This window comes from Leptinotarsa decemlineata, unplaced genomic scaffold, assembly GCF_025532065.1.
Source record: "Leptinotarsa decemlineata unplaced genomic scaffold, Ldec_3_MD MMD2_P_RNA_scaffold_12, whole genome shotgun sequence".
Classification (NCBI taxonomy): Eukaryota; Metazoa; Arthropoda; class Insecta; order Coleoptera; family Chrysomelidae; genus Leptinotarsa; species Leptinotarsa decemlineata.
Window position 1 is genome coordinate 10,407,318 of NW_027412526.1, and position 23,765 is coordinate 10,431,082.

General features: G+C 35.6%; 1 protein-coding gene across 1 annotated transcript; it reads right to left on the bottom strand.

The window, feature by feature from the left end:
- Window positions 1–601: 601 nt before the first annotated feature.
- On the bottom strand, window positions 602–12,771 carry LOC111514310 (testis-specific serine/threonine-protein kinase 3-like). Its single transcript, XM_074173959.1, has 2 exons — window positions 12,152–12,771; window positions 602–1,109 (listed from the first exon to the last, which is right to left on the bottom strand). The coding sequence occupies exons 1-2, from the start codon at window positions 12,652–12,654 to the stop codon at window positions 725–727; spliced, it is 888 nt and encodes a 295-aa protein (XP_074030060.1). The 5' UTR covers window positions 12,655–12,771; the 3' UTR covers window positions 602–724.
- Window positions 12,772–23,765: the final 10,994 nt, after the last annotated feature.

Sequence of the window (23,765 nt, forward strand, 5' to 3'; positions counted from 1 at the left end):
ATAGAATTAATTACTGGTCTGACCCCTCTAGAACTGTACGTTAAGGAGGTTACGTTAAGGAGGTTGCGTTAATGGCCATGTTACGAATGCGCACGGCTGGTGTAAATCTCGAAGGAGCGCAAACTGTTGCAGGCAACCAGTGATGCAATTAAACCCAGGTTTGTGTCTAATGAACCCCACAAAATATAAATAAAGCAGAACACAAAGTCAGATGCTACAAATGCAATACGCATATATACAGACGGCTCAAAAACCAAAGAAGGTTCAGAATGTGGAGTGTACTCCAGATCACTGAGCCAAAGGATTAAGTGGAGAATGAGAAAAAATACCAGCATGGTCCAAACAGAACTCAATCAACACAAAAGAAATAACCAAGAACGAAATTTCTAGCAAAAACATAACAATCTTCACTGATAGCAGACAAGCCATATTAGCCGTGTACCTCGGAGCAACAATATTTCAGCCATAATTGTGAAGTGGTTCGTTATACAAGTTTCATAGATATTTGGTACTACTGGTATGAAGTAGGAGGTTATCACATCTTGTATCAGATACCAACAAGCTATGAATACCTCAAGTAGGAAGAAATGAACGAGACAAGTGGTTTCCAAACAGCTACATCAATTTATTTACTACAAATAACATGATATAATGGGAAAATTTCTTCGGCATCACCTGTAGGTTTCATCCACTCAATACTACGGCAAATAACTTTCCGAAACCGTCACCAGAGCCTTTGTACTTTTGGGAATCTTTGGGGTTCTTCCCCGAACCAGGGATGTTTCAGAACCTGTTCTATAGTGATTCTGTTCAAAATATCTGGCTCCAAAAGCGCTACTTCAAGCTGTTTGAGATTATTGGAACATTCCCACAACGTCGTCAAGTGGTAAATTTGTTTGCTAATCTGCTCCTTCACCATTCTCTTGATGTTAGAGTCATCGAACGGCATCGAGGCTGTCATCACCACATACAAAACACACCCCAAGGCCCAAATGTCGTACATTTTCGGATCGTAGAATTGTCCACGCAGGATTTCTGGAGCAGCGTAAGCAGCTGAGCCACAGAATGTGTTCGAGAGTAAGAACGCTCCAAATTTGTTTCGGCAATACCTGAAATAAATAACATTTGTTGTAGGAACAAGTTTGACAGTCTCAAATATACCGGGGTGCGCAAAAGTCCGGAATAAAATTAATCTTTCTAACCAGTATTTTAAGAAAAAAACGCTGAAACACGTCACTTGATTTCACATTGTACGCATTTTTTGGCAATAAAATGAACCCCTTAGCTGCCACCCTCCCCAACTTTTTTTTTCAAATGCAAACCTATGTCGTGTATGAGCTCATTGAAAAGCTCGTAAAACTTGGAATCTGACCATACCTTCCTTTTTACTCATGCAGTTACCACGAAATGAGAAAAAACTCTTTTAAAACCAAAAAAGTCAGAAATACCTACTTAGTGCTATATACGGGAGAATTAACGTTGCAAAAACAAATGAGTGGTGTACATTGTTCAACAATTGCTAAGGATCACCAGTACCTACTTTCTGAAAGTTTACAAATTTTAAGAACAGACCAACCGGGCCAGGCACCACAGCAAATTTTATTGATTTATGTGTAGAACTGATAACGTAGCATCAACATTCTGTGGATTTTATGTTTTCACCAAAAACTTACACATAAAATTAGTTCCATCCCAAGCAATTGTTGACCAGTATACTTCAAAAAGAGAAAAAGATTGTTGCATTTTTTGTACCAAAATGAATTCCCTGATAAGAACTATTGTTGGAATGTGGGGGAGTCAAAGTGAGGTGTGTACTTTATTTAATGCAAAATATCCGGAAAATCACATTTCCCAGGCTACTGTGAGTAAGATCTACACAAATTTGAAGAACATGGTACAGTGAAGGACTTGCCCAGAAGTGGCCGGCCGAATGTTTTAGTCAAAGATCAAAAATTGGACATTGCCGTATCTCTGCAGAAAGATCCACATTTGTCAACGGTTTCATTAGACCAAAACAATCCTGCGTCTAGACGTACGATTGAGACAAGACATACCCATATGAGGTATGTCTTGTCCAAGAGCTCTTGGAAGATGACTATGACAGGCGTTTGCAATTTTGTGAGGGAATAATGAGGCGATGTGACGAGAATAATGGGTTTCCACTCAACATACTCTTTTCGGACGAAGCTACTTTTTATTTACATGGAGTAGTTAACAGGCACAACTATCGATTCTGGAGTCGGAAAACCCACACTAGATATGCGAAGCTCGTACGCAGCGTCCTCAGAAAGTAAATGTATGGGCAGGCATCATCAACAACAGAATATTAGGGCCATACTTTTTTGAGGAAAACCTTACAGCTGAACGCTACTTAGATTTTTCACGCTTTGCTTTAGCTGTTATGTTTCCCAATGAAGCAGATCCAGATATCCCCACTGAAACACTTTGGTTCCAACAGGACGGCGCTCCCCCATATTTTGGTATTAATGTCACAGAATATCTCGATGACATATTTGCAGGACGCTGGACGCCGTGGTACAATTGAATGGCCGCCAAGATCCCCAGACTTAACGCCATTAGATTATTTTTATAGATATATGAAAGACAAGGTTTATCAAAATAGGCCGGCTAATATTGAAGATCTAAAAAGCAGAATTAGAGTGGAATCACATAACATACCGGCTGAGGCCATTCGGAATTCCGTAGACGGGTTTTACCATCGCCTGCCAAGTAGAGGGTGGAGGCCAATTTCAGCATCTGTTACGTTAATTCACCCGTATATAGCACTAAGTTAGGTATTTGTAACTTTTCAAAAGAGTTTTTTCTCATTTCGTTGTAACCACAAGAAAAAAGGGTATGGCCAGAATCCATTTTTTACGAGCTTTTCAATGAGCCCATACACGACATAGGTTTGCATTAAAAAAAAAAAAAGTTCATTTTATTGCCAAAAAATGCATACAACGTGAAATCAACTGACGTGTTTCAGCGTTTTTTCCTAAAATACTGGTTAAAATGATATTGATTTTATTCCGGACACCCCTGTAAATACAGAAGGTGTTTTTTGATTTCAAGAGATCTTTCGTTGTGATATTCTATAAAGTTTCCATGAAAATATGTTCTGAACTAACTAGTTTCGGATATAAGGAATGTTGAAACTTAGAGTGGAATAGTAATTTTTGTATATATGATAATAATTAGGCAATTTTCACGGCATAAATTCTACCCAAGACGCATTTCACTGTACCAGTTGTAAATCGAACTATCCTACAATAAATAACAGCATGTAGTTACAAAACTTAATGGAATAAATGATTATTTCTGACATTATATGAAAACTGGTTTAACAATGGTGGCCGCCGATGGATATTTCTCCAATACTTTCACCATCAACGCTGGAGTTCCCCAGGGATCCATATTGTCTCCAACCCTCTTTTTATTGTATATCAACGACTTATTGGAAAAAAAAAACAAAAATCCAATATATTGCTTTGCTGACGACAGCACACTTGTATCGTCATTCCATTTGGAATCCAGGACATCGGCTACGGAGGCACATCTTGTCTTAATATGAGGTTGTATGTCTTAATAAGGAGCTAGAAATGATTTCGAATTGGGGTGAAAGTAACCAGGTTCAATTCAATGCCACAAAAACCCAGGCATCAGTTTTCTCCAAGAAGATAAATGTCTCCGAACCGGATATATTAATGTCAGGTCAGACAATTCCGCTTTCTGCTTCGATAAGTTTGTTGGGGGATAAAATGGACACCAATATGTCTTGGCACAATCATGTCGCTTGAATTGCAAAGGCTACTTCTCAAAAGGTTGGAACATTGTTCCGAACCAGAAAACTGTACACATCTCAGCAATTTTTTATGCTTTATGAAGCTCAGATCAGACCTTCTTTGGAGTATTGGTCTTATATATACCCTGAAATTGCTGGATTTCATTCAGAAAAAGTCATCCACCTGAATGGAGACGCGAACATCACTTGCAACCTTGATAGTCTGGAACATCGAAGAAAGGTTGGAGATTTGTCTCTCTTCTATAGATACTTTTACGGAAAATGTGCAAGTGCACAGTGAACAAATGATCAGTGAACAAATAAAGTACATTTTACGAGGCAAAATGATCTGCCTGTGTGTAAGGAATGAGAATACTGAATCTGACATTGAATGAGATTCATGCTTTAAATTGAGTACAAAGATATAAATTCAAAATAGCTACATTCAAAAAGAATATAAATAAATAAAACCAATCAATCTATTGAAATTAAGTACTAGCTATAGATAAGAATACAAGTTTAAACTGGACATATTTGAACAGAATATGAAGAATCAAAATAAACTAATGTATTGAATGGGTACTGAATATGGATAAAAACATAACTTTTAACTGGACACATTTGGGCATAATATAAATAAATCAAACAATCAATGGATATAGAGATTTTAATCATAAGGGTTCCAGATTACAAACAAATCAGTACACTTATGATGCACTGTTTGGAACCTTCGGTGTAGTAATGAATATTACTGGAGTTTTTTCCCAACACCAAATCGTTATTTTTAACACTTCGACACGTGTTTCGATCACCAAGTGATCATCTTCAAAGAGGAAGATTAAAACTAAGAACTAGTGCGTGCTAATCCTATTTATGCTATAGAGGTAACCCATATAGGTAAACCATCCAGGCGTACCAACCATACAGATATACCAACCTAAATTAATTTTACAATTTTGCCTTATCTGTTATTTTACAATATATGTTTATATAAAACAATTTTCAGCTATATAAAAATTAATTTCACAATATTGCCTATCCAAATTTATTTTTGCAATGTGTCCTTATGTAGTAATCAGTAAACCCAACAATATTATTTTATTTTATTTCAACAAGCTATATAGTATGCTCTTTGGTTTAGGTCCATCATCGTTATTCATAATAGTATTGTGTTTACTTATTTCTACACTCTCATAGGCATCTAGTTGCCTGTTGTTGTTAACTTGTCTAACTAATCTTAATGAACTGAAGTCTATGGAATGGTTTTGTTGCAAAATATGATGGGCGACTGCTGATTTTTCAGGTCTTCCATATTTATAGTGTGCTGTGTGTTCCTTATATCTTACTTCAATAGATTTTTTTGTCAGTCCACAATAATTTGCATCGCGGTCCTTACATTCAATTTCGTAAATTTCAGACTTTTCCGAATTCTCGACTTTGTCTTTTGGACTTCCCAAAAGGCTCTGTAGTGTATGACTTGTTTTAAAAACCGCCTTGAAAATCTTTCCAAAGTTCCTCGTATATTGGTGGTATGGAACTGAGATGTATTTATCTTGGTTTTTGTCCTTTCTGAAAGTCGAGATTTCGTTCATTCTTAACCTAAACTTTTTTTTCCTTATTATGTCATCTACAATACCCCTCGAGAAACCGTTAGTGGCTGCTATTTCCTGTATTGTACGTCTTTCTTTTGTGAACCTATCATGTGTTGGAGGGAAAGTCAAAAGACGATGCACTAAAAAATTCAACCCAGCACGTTTGTGCTGTCCACAGTGATGTGAACTGTCAGGAATATACCTGGTACGTGCTTGTTTCTTTTCTAAATATATCGTATTCTAACCCTCCATACTGGCTCCTCATTACCAAAACGTCAAGAAATGGTAGTTGTCCCTTATTTTCTAACTCATACCTGAATTTTATTGATGGATAAAATAGATGGATAATAGATGACCATCTATTATTTAAAATGTAAACAAAGTTGTCAATATTCGATTTTTTGTTATCGAATATCGCGAAAATATCATCCACAATCCTAGGAAAATACTTAGACTTTTCTTTGGTTTCCATTTCAAATATGCTCATGAACAGGTCTGCCTGTCATACACTACAGCCTTTTGGGAAGTCCAAAAGACAAAGTCGAAAGTTCGGAAAAGTCTAGAATTTACGAAATTGAATGTAAGGACTGCGATGCAAAATATTATGGACAGACAAAAAGATCTATTAAAGTAAGATATAAGGAACACATAGCACACTTGAAACACGTGTCGAAGTGTTGATTTGGTGTTGGGAAAAAACTCCAGTAATATTATTTAAATCAATACACAATATATATCCACAATCGTAGAAGTAAGTATTTAAATTTATATTTATCTATGTATCTCTGCTCGTGGTATATTCTTGACAAGTAATTTGATCTCTGTCATAAATTTTTTGAGATTTGTTTCACATCTTGAATTCTCAGGAAGAAAACTGTAGAGTTTTGGTCCTAAATACCGGAAGCATTTCTGCCCAACTGATTTGAGCATTAATGGTATGACAATACTATGATTCCGACGTGTAGCATATTTATGGTGATAAGTAGTTAATTCTTATTTATTTTTATGCTGTACAGCAATAATATTTATAAAAAACATCTATCTGGGATCAAATATTCGAGATTTTGAATAAAGTAGATCGCTAGGGTAGTCGTTACCTTTCCGTAGGGTACATCTGATAAATCTCTTCTGCATAACTTCAAGGGAATGTAGATGAGTTTTCGTCACTCCACCCCAACCAATTATACCATATCTCAGATGGGGCTCTACTAAACTCTTAAATAACATAATTTTTTGTTTTTGATTGAGTATGTTTGCTATCCGTTTGAATTTGTAAACGTAATTTTTTAACTATGTGGTCTATGTGCTGGTTCCATCTGAGATTTCTGCCTAAAATTATTCCAAGATATTTTATTTTCTTTATGGGTTTGATGACTTCCGTATTGGAGATTTTGATGTAATATTCTGGTAGAGAGTTGTCATAACTAGTAAATTGTACGTAATAGGTTTTCTCAAAGTTAATAGATAAGAACCTGTGGTCGAACCACAATTTGATTTAATGAAGGTCATGTTCTAATTTCTGTTTCAAATTAAACCACTTTTTGTCTTCGCAAAACAGCACAGTATCATCGGCGAAACTCAGAATGTTGGAGTTGATGTCTTGTAGGAAAAGGTTGTTCAAGTAAATATTGAGTAGGATTGGTCCTAACACCGTCCCCTGAGGCATACCGCATGTAATAATAAGTGACTTGGCACATTTGATTCCACCAAGAGAGGTACATATCAGAAATATGCGACGGACTGTGGCTACTCATCATTTTGAGGTTCAACTCAGTACAACTCGAACTTCACTGTTTACGAACTCTCCCATCTGGAGAACTGCATTTGTGTGGAATAAACTTCTTGAGAACATTTTTCCAAATGAATTTAATCTCCAGCAATTCGAATCCAATGTGAATCGCTACTGTCGCATAGGCAGCGCTCTGAGATCGACTTAAGGATTTTCCTGTAGTGCTTGTGTCCTTAAAAAATAACTTCTTCTTATATTTATTTATGGTTTATAGGCTCCTGATTTGTTATATTTGTCCATGTTTGACCTGTTCATTTTCATATGTCTACCCAAGAAGTTACCAGTCTTATATGCTATGTTAATAATGTCGTTTGTTGGTAGCCTTTTATTTTATATTATTATCTATACTCCTCTGTACTGGTAAGTGCTAGGAAGATGAAATTTGGTAGATGGGTGCTTCTTAGGTTTAAAATGCGCACTAAGAAAGAATTTTCAAATATTCCAACTGTTTCTCCATACCCTCAAATCTCCGCTTGGTGAATTTATATTTAGTATCAACATTGCACCCGTATGGAGCCGGGGCGTTCGCTAGTTTCCTATGTATGTGACTTATTTGTAGGTATTAGTGTTATTTTCAATGCGGCGATATACTTGGTTAATGGACTTTTTGAAAAGTTTTTTATCAAGGATGTGTTTTATTGAACTCAATTCCTTGTTGAAATCATCTGTGAACATCGGGATACTGATGAGTCTGTGGGTCGTGCTATTTTATGTGATTAGTATGATTAGAATGGTTATTGATAGTTGTGTTTGTATGGGATGGTTTGTGGTAAATTACGAAATCATGTTTGTTGTTGTAATTATGAGTTCATCGAGTTCATGGAATTATTGGTTTCTAGTTCTGTAGTAAATTTTATGTTTTGGTCAATAGAGCTGATGTATTGAAAAAATGACTGTAATGGTCGATGTATTCCTTTGCAACAGGCTGCTAAATAGTTTTTCGAAGTTGTCCATGAATTTTTCAGCGAGGATGGTGCTTAGAGGATTACCCATTACTAGGCCTCCTTGTTATATATTGTGTCATTGAATTCACAATAATTTTGATCTAGAAGGGCTATCAGAATGAATGGGTTTGTATAATTTTCAAATAACATTCCATCCATGATTTTGTGAGAATCTTCTGGAAAAATGTATGGGAATTTGTGACACAGAATGAAACCAACTTTGAATTAGGTGGATGCTGAATGTTGGAGATGTTTTTCATCAGTTCCTGCGAATTTTTGATTTCAATTCTAGAGGTTAAGAGTTATATTTGGTGCATATTTGGTAAGAAGAACAATACATTTCATTAGTTTCGACTTCCATTGTCTAATGTGATATTCATTGATTTGAAATCCCTAAAAGAATATGTAAAAGATTAGCTGAAAAAAAACAATTATATTAAGCAAAAAAACCGGAAATTCAATGAAATAAAATACAAGCAACAACCAAATAAATAAAAAATAAAAAAATTGAACTATTAATACCACATGAAAAATTAAAAAAATTATTTACAAGAAATGAAAATTAAAAATCAAACGGTGATAACTGGACTTATTCCTCCAAGATCTGACTATTTATAAGTCATTCGAGTGCTTTCACCCTTTCCCTCTTCCGTCGCTCCGCTTCATCGGTTTTATCGGGAAGTGGCCGTTTGGAGGGAGTTGGTCGTGTTCCGCTTGATTAGAGGTTTCCATATGTTGATGAGTCCAAACATGTTCTTCTATTCCTGATTTGCTGGTTTCTTCTCATTGTTTGTGTTTCTTGTGCTCGGCAATGCGAATTTTCAATGGCCTCTTAGTTTCACCGATACATGATTCTCCGCACTCGCAGGGTATCTGGTAAATGCAATTCTTGGAATGGCAGCCCGCGTTTGGTGGCCTGGTTTTCGTTGTGGCGGCTTCTCTTCCTTGTGGAGCTCTTGCTGTCTTCTAACTGAAGCCTGTTCTATCACCACTCTGGAGTAACTATTCCATTGAAGGTCATTTTTGATGATGCCTAGTTCCTTATTTTCGAGACCTTCCTGTGTATAACAGAGCCCGAAAGCACGGTCTACTAGAGTCTTGATGATTCCTCTCTTGGTCTATTGATAGTGATTGGATTCGTGGTTCAGATACTGTCCCGTGTGGGTGGGTTTCCGGTATACCGATGTTTCCTATTCAGTATCGGTCCTCTTCACCAATATGTCTAAGAATGGCAATTCGTTGTGAACTTCCTTCTCCATTGTGAAAGTAATGGAGGGACTTCCGTTATTTATGTGCCTAGTTCTGCATTTCCATGGTTCCATGTATCTCAACCAGACTCGAGGCTTCTTATGGGCTTCTTCAATGGCCAGAGTTTCAAACCACTCCTTTAACATATTGTACACGGGTACTAAACGCAAAGTAAATATTATTAGTACAATCGCGAACGATCAAGGTGAACTATTAATTGACCACAGGGACATAGCCACTGAATTCAATTATAAATTTGTAGACGTCGGAAAGAGTTCATCGAACAAAATACCTAGGAACCCCAACTACACCCCAATCACTAATAATTTACCTAACTCCTTAGTTTTAATTCCAATTGATAAAAATAAGTTAAATTTTATTATTAATGAATTAAAAAAATAATAAATCACCAGGGAACGATGAAATCAGAGCTGAAGTTTTGAAAGCTATTTCAAAATTCATTTTAGAACCCTCAGTATTCATAGTAAATAGATGTTTGTCACTTGGTATCTGGCCAAACGCTCTCAAAACAACAATAGTCGCGCCTATCCATAAAAAAGGTGATAAAACCCAAATCGGTAACTATAGACCTATTTCGCTTATTACCCACCTCTCAAAAATCTTCGAAAAATTAGTGAAGAAAAGATTATGTTCATTTATCAATAAATACAAACTCATTTCGACCAAACAATTTGGATTCAAAGAAAAAACATCTACCGAAGATGCGATACTTGAACTAACAGAAATAGTACACAAATCCTTAGAAAAAGGAAAACCTCCACTTTGCCTGTTAATCGACCTAAAAAAAGCTTTCGACACGGTTGACCACCAATTACTATTACAAACACTGAACAATAATGGAGTCAGAGGTATATGTTTGAAATTATTTGAAAGTTATCTGCAAAACAGAAAACAAGTTGTTAGAATAGCAGATAAAACTAGTGATGAGTTAGAAATTAAATGTGGAATTCCTCAGGGCACAGTGTTGGGCCCCTTATTATTCAACCTTTATATAAATGATATATTTAAAATAAATAGCGTGGGTACCATAATAGGATATGCGGATGATACCGCCATATTTTATGAAGCGGACAGTTGGCGCGAATTGAAAGAAAAGGTAGAGAGAGATTTCCAATTATTGAAACTGTGGCTTGATAACAGACTCATGACTGTAAATGTGGAGAAAACGAATTTTCTTCCTTTCAGTTGCAATGCATCTAATGCCTGTCCTTATGACAACCTCAATATTCTGACTACACAAAACCATTCAATAACAATTCAGTCTGTTAAACAATCGAAATATTTAGGTGTATATAATGACACACATCTAGAATGGGATTACCACATCAGATATATTATAAAAAACTCCAAACAGTCCTCTACAGATTTCGGGTTCTGAAAATATATTTACTTTTCAACGAACTGAAACATATACGGCCCTTGTTGAGAGCCATTTACGATATGCAATAACTGCTTGGGGATCAGCTCTACGTGTACATTTGAAACCTCTGGAAACGTTACAGAAGAGATTCCTCAAACTCATAATGTCACAAAATCGGTGATTTTCAACAGAGCGTTTGTATAAAGAGTGTGGAAACTTGGATGTGCGACAGTTGTTTTCATTCAGTACAAGCGTGAAATACCATTTTAGTTCAAACAAAGCAAAATCTCGTGATCACCCACACTCTACACGTCACTGCGAAAAATTAACATACCCCGTGATACTGAAAAAGTCAATCTCACAAAGAGCTCACTCCTTTATAGCCATTAAACTTTTTGATAGCATACCAGAAGATATAAAAAATATTAAATCTCCAGCATTATTAAAAAAAAAATTGAAAACATTTTTGTTAACAGCTGGTAGGAAATTTACTCAAAATTTAAATAAAGACACCATTGCAAAAAAGACATTATTATTGCCTTTTACCAAAATTTTTATCAAGAGTAGCCAAAGTTCATTGTCTTAAATTCAATATTTCTCTTATATTTGTGTGTAATTTTGTTAAGTGTACTGTCTGTATTATATTTGTGTAGTACTGAATGTATATATGTTCAGTTGATATAAACTAGTCATAGGTATATTTTATTTGAAATATGTAAAAAAAAGTCATATTCATGTGTATATGTGTAAGCTATGTGTAGATTGTTATTTTTATTGCGAAACAAGTGTGTTACACTTATCGCTTTCCTACTTTTTTCACGTTTTCTGTAATGTCTATTTATATATTGATGTGAATTTAATCATTTTCATTATAATGTGAATAAAGTCATTATTATTATTGGCTATAACCGGTGAAAGTGGCGATCCCATTGGTAGTCCCTCATCTTACGTTAAGAATTCATTCCTTTCGTTTTTTATTTTTTGGTTGTTGCTTGTATTTTATTTCATTTTATTTTCAGTTTTTTTGCTTAATTTTTTTTCAGCTAATCTTTTACAGATTCTTTCAGGGATTTCAAATCAATGTATATCATATTAGACAATGGAAGTCCGAGATAATGAAATGCACAACGAAACATTCTCAACCACGTTCAACAAAGAAGAATAATGTTGTGATTCATTCACAGTAAAAACTGAGTTTCGAACACAAACGGATATGTTAGACATATTTAAAAATAAACATACTTCTGAAGGTGACCTTCAATGAAACTTCAGGACAAACTAGCATAACTCTCAAGAATAACATTTGCTCAAGAACCGCTGAAGATAACTGATAAATCAGTCACTCAACGTAAGTTTGATTATGTAAGACTTACACAAACTTATCCACCTGAGAACTAAAAATAAAAGCACACGTACCTGGCAAATCCAAAATCGCCTAATTTCACATGGTTTTGCCCCTTCAAAAATACATTCTCGCACTTGATGTCTCTGTGAGCAATGTCTAGGTCGTGCAGATAATGGACAGCTTCTACGATCTGCTTGAACAAAACCTTAGCTTTTTCTTCAGTGAAGGGCCCTTTGAGCTTGATGTATTCCAGTAAGTCCCCATGTTTACAGTAATCCATGAAAATGTACACTTCATACTTCAACTGTATGATCTTGTGGACAGTAACTATGTTTTGATGTTTGATGTTGCTTATGATCTGCAGTTCTCTCGGTAAGAACTTTTCTATGAAATCGTCTCCTGCGTATTTTTTGTTAATGATTTTGCAAGCTTTTTTCTTGCCCTTGCTGTCTATGGCGACACAGACTTTGCTATAGGTGCCGTTCCCAATGGTTTTGCCAAATTGGTAACCCATCAGTTGGCAGAGTTTTTCGGCTCCTCGTTGGGATGGTGATAATTTAATTACCTTGGACATTCTATTTGTTGTTATTACTGGAAAAATAATTTTTGATGAAATTTTCAACACAATTTTTAGAGGTTGACACTCTCTTTGACAAATATCTGACAGGCTGACTTAGGCATATCGTTTATATTCTCGATCACCGAGTAGGAGTTTTTCCAACTTGTCTGTAACTTGACCCAAATTATTTTTCTTATCTGAGGTTGGAATAACCACAGCATCTCTTCGTTTGTTTTGTCTAACTGCTGACAATCTATAAACGTTCTCTCGTGAATCCAAGAACTTTTTCCAGTTACTTCCTAATTTTTTCAACAAACTCTCTATGTATCTAAAGAAATGAACTTTGAACGTTCAAGCCAGTCTCGAATATACCTACACAGTAGGTTGAATGGACTGACGCCTATCAGAAAACAACTACTCCCCTGGCTAATACCACGAAGGGCGTTGGATTATATTCGACAGGCGTCAGTGCAGGAATCTTCACAGAAAATTTCCTGCATATGCAATTGGCAATACAAGGGAAAGAGTCGACCTTCAATTTTTGAACGGGCACACTTGCAGACCGGTTTTGGGCTCATTAGCCACTCATCAGTGCAAGATAGTGGCCATCATCGACCTAAAGTCATTGATATTTCAAAATCGAAATTCTTTCAGAATATTTCATTCCTCTTCCTAAGTTGGAGCGAACAACAAAATGTCACTCCATCTAGTGGACGAGGTACTAACCAACTGCATATCCGAAATGTACCCGATTCTTCGAAATAAGGAAGAAAAACTTTCTTATTAGTCAGTGGGCTACGCTTGAAGACTGACAGTGAACAAATCTAAAGAAACACACTTCAACCGTTCAAGCCAGTTGTATTGCCAATTGTATGTGCAGGAAATTTTCTGTGAAGATTCCTGCACTGACGCCTGTAGCATATAATCCATCGCCCTTCGTGGTATTAGCCAGGGAAGTAGTTGTTTCTGATAGGCGTCAGCCTATTCAACCTACTGTGTAGGTATATTCGAAACTGGCTTGAACGTTTAAAGTTCATTTCTTTAGATTTGTTTACTGCCAATCTTCAAGTATAGCCTGGACTAATAAGAAACTCTCTATGTGCTTTATGGGGGTTATCAAGTGATGAATGAAAGAATGAGTCTGGATATTTATCTACTGGTTTTTCTAAAATAAGTTGGTGACTTCGTGGTCTGGGTAATATCCCCTCCAGTTTGTCCCAATCATTCTAGCAAAGCAAGCCAAACAAGCAAAGCAAGCCAAACAACGATAAATGAGATATCAAAGCGTTATCGCCACCCACATTTGCATCTATTGGGTAGAATAAACAAGCCTCCTCACGCTGTCCAATCAAATTTAACTGCAATCGGCTGACGAAATTCATTCAGTTACGTATTAAAACCATATATATCACTATATACGACATTTTAAAGTTTAAAATTTTCGAAATGTCAAGTACTCATACAGCTGAATAAACTGCTGATTTGTATCCCTACACTCCACCTGAAAAAAGACCAAAAAATTTTCGTTTTGATAATAATGAAAAAAATGTAATTATGAACATTTACAAAAATCAAATTGAAGCAAATCCTTTATTTCTTTTATGGTACATTGATGAAATCGTGAGAAAAGTAGGAAACATTGCTAGAGTGTCTCCTTCAAGTGTTTTTGGAGTTATAAGAGAATATAAACTAAAGCATTCTTTCTGGCTCCAAAACCATATTCCTCCCGAAAAAAAATACTGATAAGGTAGACAATTTTGATTTAAACGCTATTAGAAGCAAAACACATAATTTTTTCTTTCGAAACGAAATGCCAACAACAGATTCAGTTCTAAAAGTTGTAAACGATGATCCTGATCTACCAAATTTCAAAAGGTCGACACTCCACAAATTATTAAAAAAATTAAGTTTTAAATTTAAAAAAAGAAGGAGAAATAGTGTTTTGCTCGAGAAACTAAAAATAGTATTGTGGAGACGACAATATTTAATGAAAATATGATCCTACAAAGAGAAAATAGAAAAATCTATTCATCCACCCAAATTTGGGTGGATGAATAACTTTTTCAAGACAAGCCTTTTTAGATGACCTCTCAACTGGCTTGAAGAACCCTTCAGTGAAAATCACCTCATTGTACTCTCAAGAAACCGCGTATGTTTGTGAAAAAGATAACATGTTATTGTTGTGATATTATTCGTATGAAAAGGAACGCTTTTTCTGTTTCAACTGAAACAAAATAAATCATTTTTCAGGAAAAGGGAAGAGGATGATTGTGAGTTACATAGGAGCGAAACCGGTTCTGTCCCCGACGGCTTGTGGGCATTCGAGTGGAAGAAAACGGGCGACTATCATGAGGAAATTAATAATAATAATAATAATAATAATGTCTTTATTTCCAATGAAAAATAAAATGCATGATATTCATCTTGTTACACAAAAATCCCAAGGGGGAGTTCACCCGAGGGTGCTCTACCACTCAACCCTTGCTATTTTAAATAAGCATATTATAACTTGAAAACTAACCTAACTAATCCTAAAACCTAAATTTTTATTTCACAATTTTTTGGCATTTGACATTTGTCATTTGTTGGGTCACCTGAATATTCACCACCAATAACCAAGTGGAAAAAAAGAAAGTTGTATGAGAGATAACGAAAAATGACTACTTGTGAAACACAGATTATAGAAAAAAAAAGGGGTATACGAAACGGAACTGCATCAGAATGTGTTAACTTGCAGGAAACTTTTAAGCTCTTTTTTGAATTTATATAAATTACTATGGTGTTTTAGCGAATCGGGAATAGAATTATAAAGATGAAAAATCGAATACGAAAAACTTCTCTGGAAAATTGCGGTCTTGTGTTGTGGACATGTGATTACATTTTTGTTTCTCAAATTTATGTTGTGTACGTCTGTCCTGAATGTTATTTTACGATATAAATAAGGCGGATTTCTGTATAATATAATTTTATGAAATAAACATAATGAATGAAATTTGAACCTATCTTTCATGTTAAACCAGTTCAGTTCCGCAAGCTTGTGGGACATATGTTCATACTTCCTAATTCCATATATATATATATATATATATATAACGAATACAAGAGTTTTGAACACGTTGTACTCTGGACCAGGTATCGTAGTCAAGACAAGGTCCATAGACCGGAAAACAATAATTGAATTGTGCTAAAACTATAGACTCGCATAACATTTTCTTTATAGGTACATTGAGGTACATTTTGTGAGGATATAGTAATCGTAGTGCACCATAGGCTCTCTGAATATTTCGATTGATATGTTCTCTAAATCTTAAAGACTCATCTAAAATTAAACCAAGATTTTTTGCATTACTTTCAAATCTAATTACTTCATTATTCAGATACAGTATCAAGTTATTTTTAACTGATGCTACATGAGCATTGCTTCCAAATACTAGTGCTACTGATTTTTTTTGGATTGAGCACAAGGGAATGCAGTTCGGCAACATTTGATATGGTTTCTAAGTCATTGTTCAACTTTCTAGCAGCGTTGTTCAAGTCATCAACTTCAAGAGGGAGGTATAGTTGTATGTCATCAGCATACATGTGTATTTTACAATGTTTAACATGTTTATGAAATTGGCTAGTATAAAGTGTGAAAAAAAGTGGTCCCAGAACTGAGCCCTGAGGTACTCCCAAGATGACATTTCTAGCTGCAGATAATTGATTTCCCAATTTGACGCTTCGTCTACGATTGTTGAGATATGATTGACAAAGCTGCAGTGATTCCGTACAGACTCCACTTGTTTTCAAGATCTTTAGTAAGGTATCATGCCTAACCGTATCGAACGCTTTACTAAAGTCAAGCATTACCAATACCATACAATTATTTTTATCAAGTGATCCAATAATATCATCAGTTACTTGTAGAAGAGCCGTCGTGCAACTATGTCCCTTTCGGAACCCCGACTGAATAGAGGGTAAGATTTTATTTTCATTGAGATGTTCAGATAGTTGACTGGCTAAAATTTTCTCAAACAATTTAGATATGGCAATTGATGGCATGTTGTTTGAGAAATGGTGTAAGAACATAGCTCCGAAACTAGAAGATTATTGTGTTATTGTTTCAGAAAACGCTCCATACCATTCCAGAAAAGCTGAAAAAATTTCTACTGAAGCCACAAAAAAGCTGTAATTCAAGACTGGATACGTTTGAAAAGTATACCATTCGAGGATTACATGATAAAGGCTAACCTTTTAAGGATAGTGAATGAACATAAAACCAAATATAATAAATATATTTTTGAGGAAATTGCTAAGGCACGTAATACAATAGTATTACGTCTTCCCCTTACCACTGCGAGCTCAACCCAATAGAGCTTATTTGTTGCCAAAAAATTCTACTTTTGAATTTTGTGTAGTCCACAGGTCCGCACCTTCTAATTCCAAAAAACGGTTGTACAAGTATCTACTTCATTTAATCCGATTTTTGCTAATTAATACCTGCCACAATTCCTGTGATGTACTTGGTTGGGCGGAATCCGCTCTGGGTCGTTTTGTTGGAGGACCTGCTTCATCATTCGGCCTGCAAGACTGACTGCATTTGATGACGATACATGTTATGTTTACGGCTGAAACTTTTACCACACCTATTAAGCTTATCGCCCACTTGTCCGGCACAGCACAGCACGGCACGTCCCATCAAAATACGGATAGGATTGGAACAATGGAAATGAATGGACCAGCGCCCATTAGCCCGGCACGGCACAGCCAAGACCGTCCGCCACCGGAAAGGATTCCACTTCTCCGATCGGAAATATTGGAGAAATTTTTCCTCGTCTTCTTTCAGATCGTTGAAATGATGATGAAACTCTCCCAGGTTTACCCTCTTTTGATAAAGGGGATGGACCAACAACATTCCTTTTTGTGACTATTTCCCTTGAAATCGAACAAACAGCACCTTCAGTATGCTGGTTGTCGCTGGACAAGTGGGCAATGTACTACCCATCGCCATTATGCGACGGACAGCGCTATGCTGTGCTGTGCTGTGCCGGACAAGTGAGCGATAAGCTTGACAGTGACACATGTATATTCAATACGCGCGATATCAAACTGAATCCTGTGAATGAGTGGTCCCTCTTTTATAGGTTTATTCAAAATGTGGGGGAGGGAAGGAGAATACACGAGCGCCCACAAATTTACTTCAGCGAAGGCACATGATATTGCAGAAGGTCACCCAAAGTCAAAATAAAAACGCACTTCAAAAGCCTTCGTCCAGGCAGTTGAAGGTCGTTCAAAATCGAATCCTCGAATCTTCGAAATAGCCGTTTGGATCAATGAAGGTCGTTCAAGTTCAAACCCAAAACACTACCTCAGAGTCACCTTGCCTTCGTCGTCTGACGTAGGTCGGGATCGTCCAAGGTCAAACTCAACACAATCGTTCAAAGTCACCTACACAACAAGAAAACCGCGTAACTGGTTCGAGTTCATTCGAGCTCAAAGTCACTTCGTCGAAAATATGGGAAGTGAATGAAGGTCATTCCAGGTCACCTTGTCTACGTCGTGTGACATAGTTCAAATACGTTCAAGATCAAACTCAAAACACCTCCTCAAAGTCACCTTGGCTACTTTGTTTTACGTATGTACAGATCATTTCAAGGTTAAAAGTGGTGGGGGGGAGGTTCCTAAATCGGCATAAACCAACTACTGTGGCAGTTCTGGTACTTGAAAACAGCTCTTCTTTTGAATTAATTCTACGCCAGAAGTTCCTATTCTATCTTTAATTTTGGTTATTCTAAAGGTGAACATTGTTTCCAATGGAGTTCTTGATGCTTAATAAATCATGACAAGAAACTATTTCGTTGTTTCAGCCTCTCTAACTATCTAAACGTATTCGAAACTGCGTTTGTGTAACAACATCGCTATAGTTAGATTACGAGGGTGGTAATGTTGTGTCAGCAAATAAATTCTGTAGGCGGATCGGGGGAGAGGAGAGAGAACAAGTGAAAATCAGTAACCGGTAATTCGATTATAACGGAACGGGCAAAGGGAAGGATGTTTTTTGGGAGGATGAAATGTGTCAGTTGCGTATCGACGAATAATTCAATACTTCACTGTATAATATTAACGCATCCCAGTTCAACCCTCATCGTGTTTTTATGTCATTTCTTCTGTTTGTGTACATTATGTCATATTGTCAGTCTGGATGTGAAACTTGCCTAATTAAAATCAGTAAAAGGGAATGCTCAGTTTCGACTAATAGTGTAAAGTTGACAAGAAAAAATATTTTAACGAAACAACATAATTATTTCTGAAATAAATATTTGTGCATGTCTCGTTGCAAGAAAGAAACACCCCCAGACGTATACAATAATACAAATGTTACATACAGAATATAGAATTAGGAAAATAACTTTTGTCTGATTTCTACTTCTAGAAATTAGTAGAAATTAGACACAAGTTATTTTTTTAATTCTATGTTCAATATGAATTTCTACAAAATACATAGGTCATCAATCGAACATGTTGATAAATGATAAACAACACGAAACCGTTATTTTTAACACCTCGACACGTGTTTCAATCACCAATTGATCATCTTCAAGAGAAAGAGTAGTAGAAAGCCAAAAACTTTTTTTCCCAAAAAATTAATCACTCCTAAAAATATAACCCTTTCAAATCAAGATTAAACTGTTCAAATGGTTTGGTGTTGGAGTAGAAGTTCAGTAATATTCATTATCTACTACCTACACGATAAGGGTGATCTATTTAAATGCAGTTGGTAGTTCAGTAAAATGTTTGAATTTTTTATTTTATCAATTTCCATTGCTTTTAAGTAATTGGGTTCCAAACCTTAATTTTCTTTGCGTAAAATTTCAAAATCCCGGTTACAGATATGATTTCATTCTAAAAGTTGATTTGAATGTGTTGAACTTATCAAGTTCAACATGTTCTTGGATGCGATTCCTCAATTTTCTGCCAGTTTGACCAATATATACCCTAGAACAAGTAAGTTGATTAACATAAGGGAAGGTAGGGTAAAGTGGCCACCCTAAGCCTTGAACCCACGCCAACCGAATAAATATCAACCTTTTTACAATTTGTTTATTTATTATTATGCGTGTTCTTACCAAGTTTCAATAGTATATTGTTTACAGACCAATATTCTGATAATTTTAGCATAATTCAAGTTTGAAGTCGAAATGAGAAATTGGCCACTTTACCTATCCTGGTCGGGTAAAATGGCATATACAATTTCATTAACGGGTAAAGTGGTGGCCTACTTCAAATATAACATCAAAATTATGTTATTTTAATAAAGATTTATTGAAATTTTGCATGGAAAAAATATTTAACTAAAACAACAGTTTCATTAAAGTTTTTAACTCAAAAAGTTTTGTAATTCTACATATAAATTCACAACAATCAACAGTCTTTTATTTTTCATAATCCAAATATACTTACGTTCACTTCATTTACTTATTAACACCCTTTTATATTAATTGCAAAAATCATGTGTTACCTTGTTAGCTTCTTCTCAAGTATTCATTAATAACAAATTAAATCAACTTTCAGTTACTAACCTATGCAATATAAGTAACAACCTCTTCATTTGCATTTGTTCATCCATAATCGCAATAGAAAATAGTCTTAGGAACAAAATTCACAATGAAAGTTATCATTGTTGTCATCACAATCATCGTCTTGTTTTGATTTAGACCAAACTTCACCACAGTAAAAGCATTCATTATTGTCGTTATCACTTTTTTTAGCATCGTTCGTGCCATGTTTTTTTATTCAAGTTTTGAGTTTTTTGGTAGTTTAAGTTGTGATTGGGTCAATAGAAACTTTTTTCACTCTCTTTGTAGCTTTCTTTTGTCCTAACATAAATAACCTAAATGTTGGTAATCTTGCAACAGAAACATACGTTCCTTTGTATTCAATGTTTTCTTTCTGCTGAAAGCCTCTTGCTACCAGTCTAGCTCCCTCTACGTGTCCATTTACATTTTTATTCTGCTTGAACACCCATTTGCTTGTTATAGGTTTCACTTTTTCAGGGCAGTCCACTAAAGTCCAGGTATTATTTTCCATTAAGGAGTCTAATTCTTCTCTCATCTCATTTTTCCATTTGTTTGCATCATCTTGTGGTAAATTATCAATATCTTTATAGTTTTCTGGTACATTTTCTACAATTGAATCTGTATTTAGTGCCATTTAGATTTCAAAGTCATCTAACCAGACTGGCCTTTTTGTAATGCCATCAATAGAAACGTAGTTTATATTGATGGCATTTCAATGATTGACGTTTCAGTTTGAATAATTGACAATCTACTTTCAAGATTTCTCGTTAACATTTCTGAATTTATTATCTCTGATTCTACTGGAATTTCATTAAGTATTTCTATGGTTTCTATGGTTTTCTATGGTTCTATGAACCTGATGACATTTCTCTTTAACTAAAGTCTATCCAAATCCAAGATAGAGTAAAACAAAACAAAACCGAAGCGTGATGTTCACGTGATCGCCCAGTGTTAGATGGAAAGGGCAGCTTTCATTGGTGAATTCACCTTCTTGGTACGAGTTCAGTACCAGCACAGGGTTGTAATCAGTCGTTTGCGTGTTTGTGTGGCGTGCGTTATAGCATATTGTTTAAAATTGTTTTCCAAGACGTCCAGTACAGACACTGCTAATGACACTGTGAGCTATCCTCTGAGTCCAGCCAGGAAACGATCCAAAAAAAGACATTTGAGTGTTGAGATGGAAGAAGTAATTTTAAATGTGTTCAAGAAAAAGATGGAAGAAATTGAGACATCGACTGTCGACGAAGTCGTATCGAAAGTTTCCGATAAAATTGGAGTGTGTTGCGCTTCGATTTACAATGTTTTACGGGAATATAAACAAAATCATACATTTTCCAAACCGAATCGTCAAACCATCATAAAATCAATAGATGATGCTGATAAACGTGCAATCAGGAGGAAAGTGCATGAGTACTTTTTCAGAAATGAAATACCCACAATAGACAAAGTACTCACAGAAATAAATGAAGATGTTTTATTGCCAAGTTTTGAGCGGTCAACATTCCATAAAGTATTGAAACATTTGAATTTTGTATGGAAAAAACGAGGGCGCAATAGTTTATTATTGGATAGAGAGGAAATTGTGTTATGGAGGAGAGAGTATTTGACCAAAATTAAATATTATAGAGAACAACAGAGAACGATTTATTATATGAATGAAACCTGGGTTATTGCTGGTCATACTACCCCTAAAGTATGGGTCGATAAAACTGTGACCTCATCTAGGAGGGCCTTTCTAGATGGACTATCCACCGGATTAACAAATCCATCAGGTAAACTTATACTTATATTAAGACCTGCCTCAATCTCAATATATAAAATTTACTTACATATCTCTCCATAATTTCAGGTAAAGGAAAACGGCTTATTATTTGTCACATCGGCAATAAGAATGGGTTTGTTGCTGAAGGGCTGTGGTGTTTCGAGTCGAAGAAAACTGGAGATTATCACGAAGAAATGAACGGTGAATCTTTCGAACAGTGGTTTTCCAAAGTTCTACCCCATCTGGAGGATAATGCTGTGATTGTAATGGACAATGCACCTTATCATTCGCGACGGTTAGAGAAGATTCCGACAACGTCTTCAAAGAAGGTTGAAATCCAAAATTGGCTGCGATCAAAGAATATTAGCTTTGAAGACTCAATGCTAAGAGTACAGCTACTAAAAATTGTCAAGGAGCGCAAGCTTGAATACCAAAAATATATAGTCGATGAGATGGCTGCAGGCCAAAACAAAATTGTCCTTCGCCTGCCTCCATACTACTGCGAGCTCAATCCCATCGACTTAATATAGGCGGATGTGAAGAATTTTGTAGCTCAGCATAACACCACGTTCAAATTTGCAGATCTCAAAGTACTTTTTGATGAGGCTTTGAAAAGAGTCACTGCGGAGAAATGGGAGAAGTGTGTTCGGCATGTGATATCGAAAGTCGAGACAAAGATGTGGAAGCTTGATAACATAATAGAGGCACAAATCGAGCCACTGATAATTCAGATTGGTGAGGATGACACTACTGATGAAGAGACAAATTCATCCAGTTGAATAATTTTGTTTAATAATCCTTTTGATTTCACATAAAATGAAAATTATCAATAAATAAATAATTACGTCTCTTTTCATATAATGCTTGAGTGCGCTGTGAAAAATACAATGAAAATCTTTTTATATTACACATATTATCTGCATTTTTCCCGTTAAACTGCAAAACTTGTGCATTTCACTCGTTATTATAAAAAAGTTTTCCTAAGTATGATATAGCATTTGCGATCAACAAGATATTGGTTCTGAATACGACCCTGGCTAATTCTTGGGATTTTCAATATCACGTGCGTAGGGCATGTCGATATTTACATCCATTCTATCTTGGATTTGAATTTGCTTTATATTCAAATCACTCACCTTAGATCAGACACCACAAAACACAATTATTTCACCATAAAATCTGAAGACGAGCACTGACCCGGCCGGTGTTTACGGGGGCAATATGGCATCAACCAATGAATTATTTCCATATGTCGTTGACAGATAGCTCTTATCAGTTCGTCCGGAAACAGAAGGTGGCCACTTTACCTGCCTGGTTCACTTTATCCATCCTTCCCCTAATCCTGATTTCTCGAATTTGGATGTTCTGTCTTTATTATTTTTAACTAGATTTCCAACGGATTATCTATTCTATATGCAATTTTAATATCTTGTTTATTCAAAAATTGAGCCACTTCTTATGTTGTTTGTTCAAAATATGTCATTCGCTACGAAAACGCTACTGTTTTAGTGAAACATGTCGTGATATATTTTTTGAAAATAAAGTTTGTGAAGATCAAATCGTAAGGTGTAGTTTACGAAATAACTATTCACAAGTTAGTTAAAGAAATGCCAAATTGAGTTAAACAGCTTCTTCTTCAACACATCATGAATTCGCAATATATCTCGTTACACATTTGAAACGACTCAAGCGAAATTAAAAAAAGAATCAAAGAAACTAAGCGGCAATAATATTGAATGACATCCATCAGCTGTCATTTATCATCGAGCAAACTATCCATGACTTTCACTAATGATACATGTTAATAA

Coding starts and splice junctions, on each gene's coding strand:
- LOC111514310 (XM_074173959.1), bottom strand. CDS start 12,654: ATGTCCAAGGTAATTAAATTATCACCATCCCAACGAGGAGCCGAAAAA. Junction 1,110..12,151: donor GGCGATTTTGGATTTGCCAG/GTACGTGTGCTT, acceptor TATTTATTTCAG/GTATTGCCGAAACAAATTTG.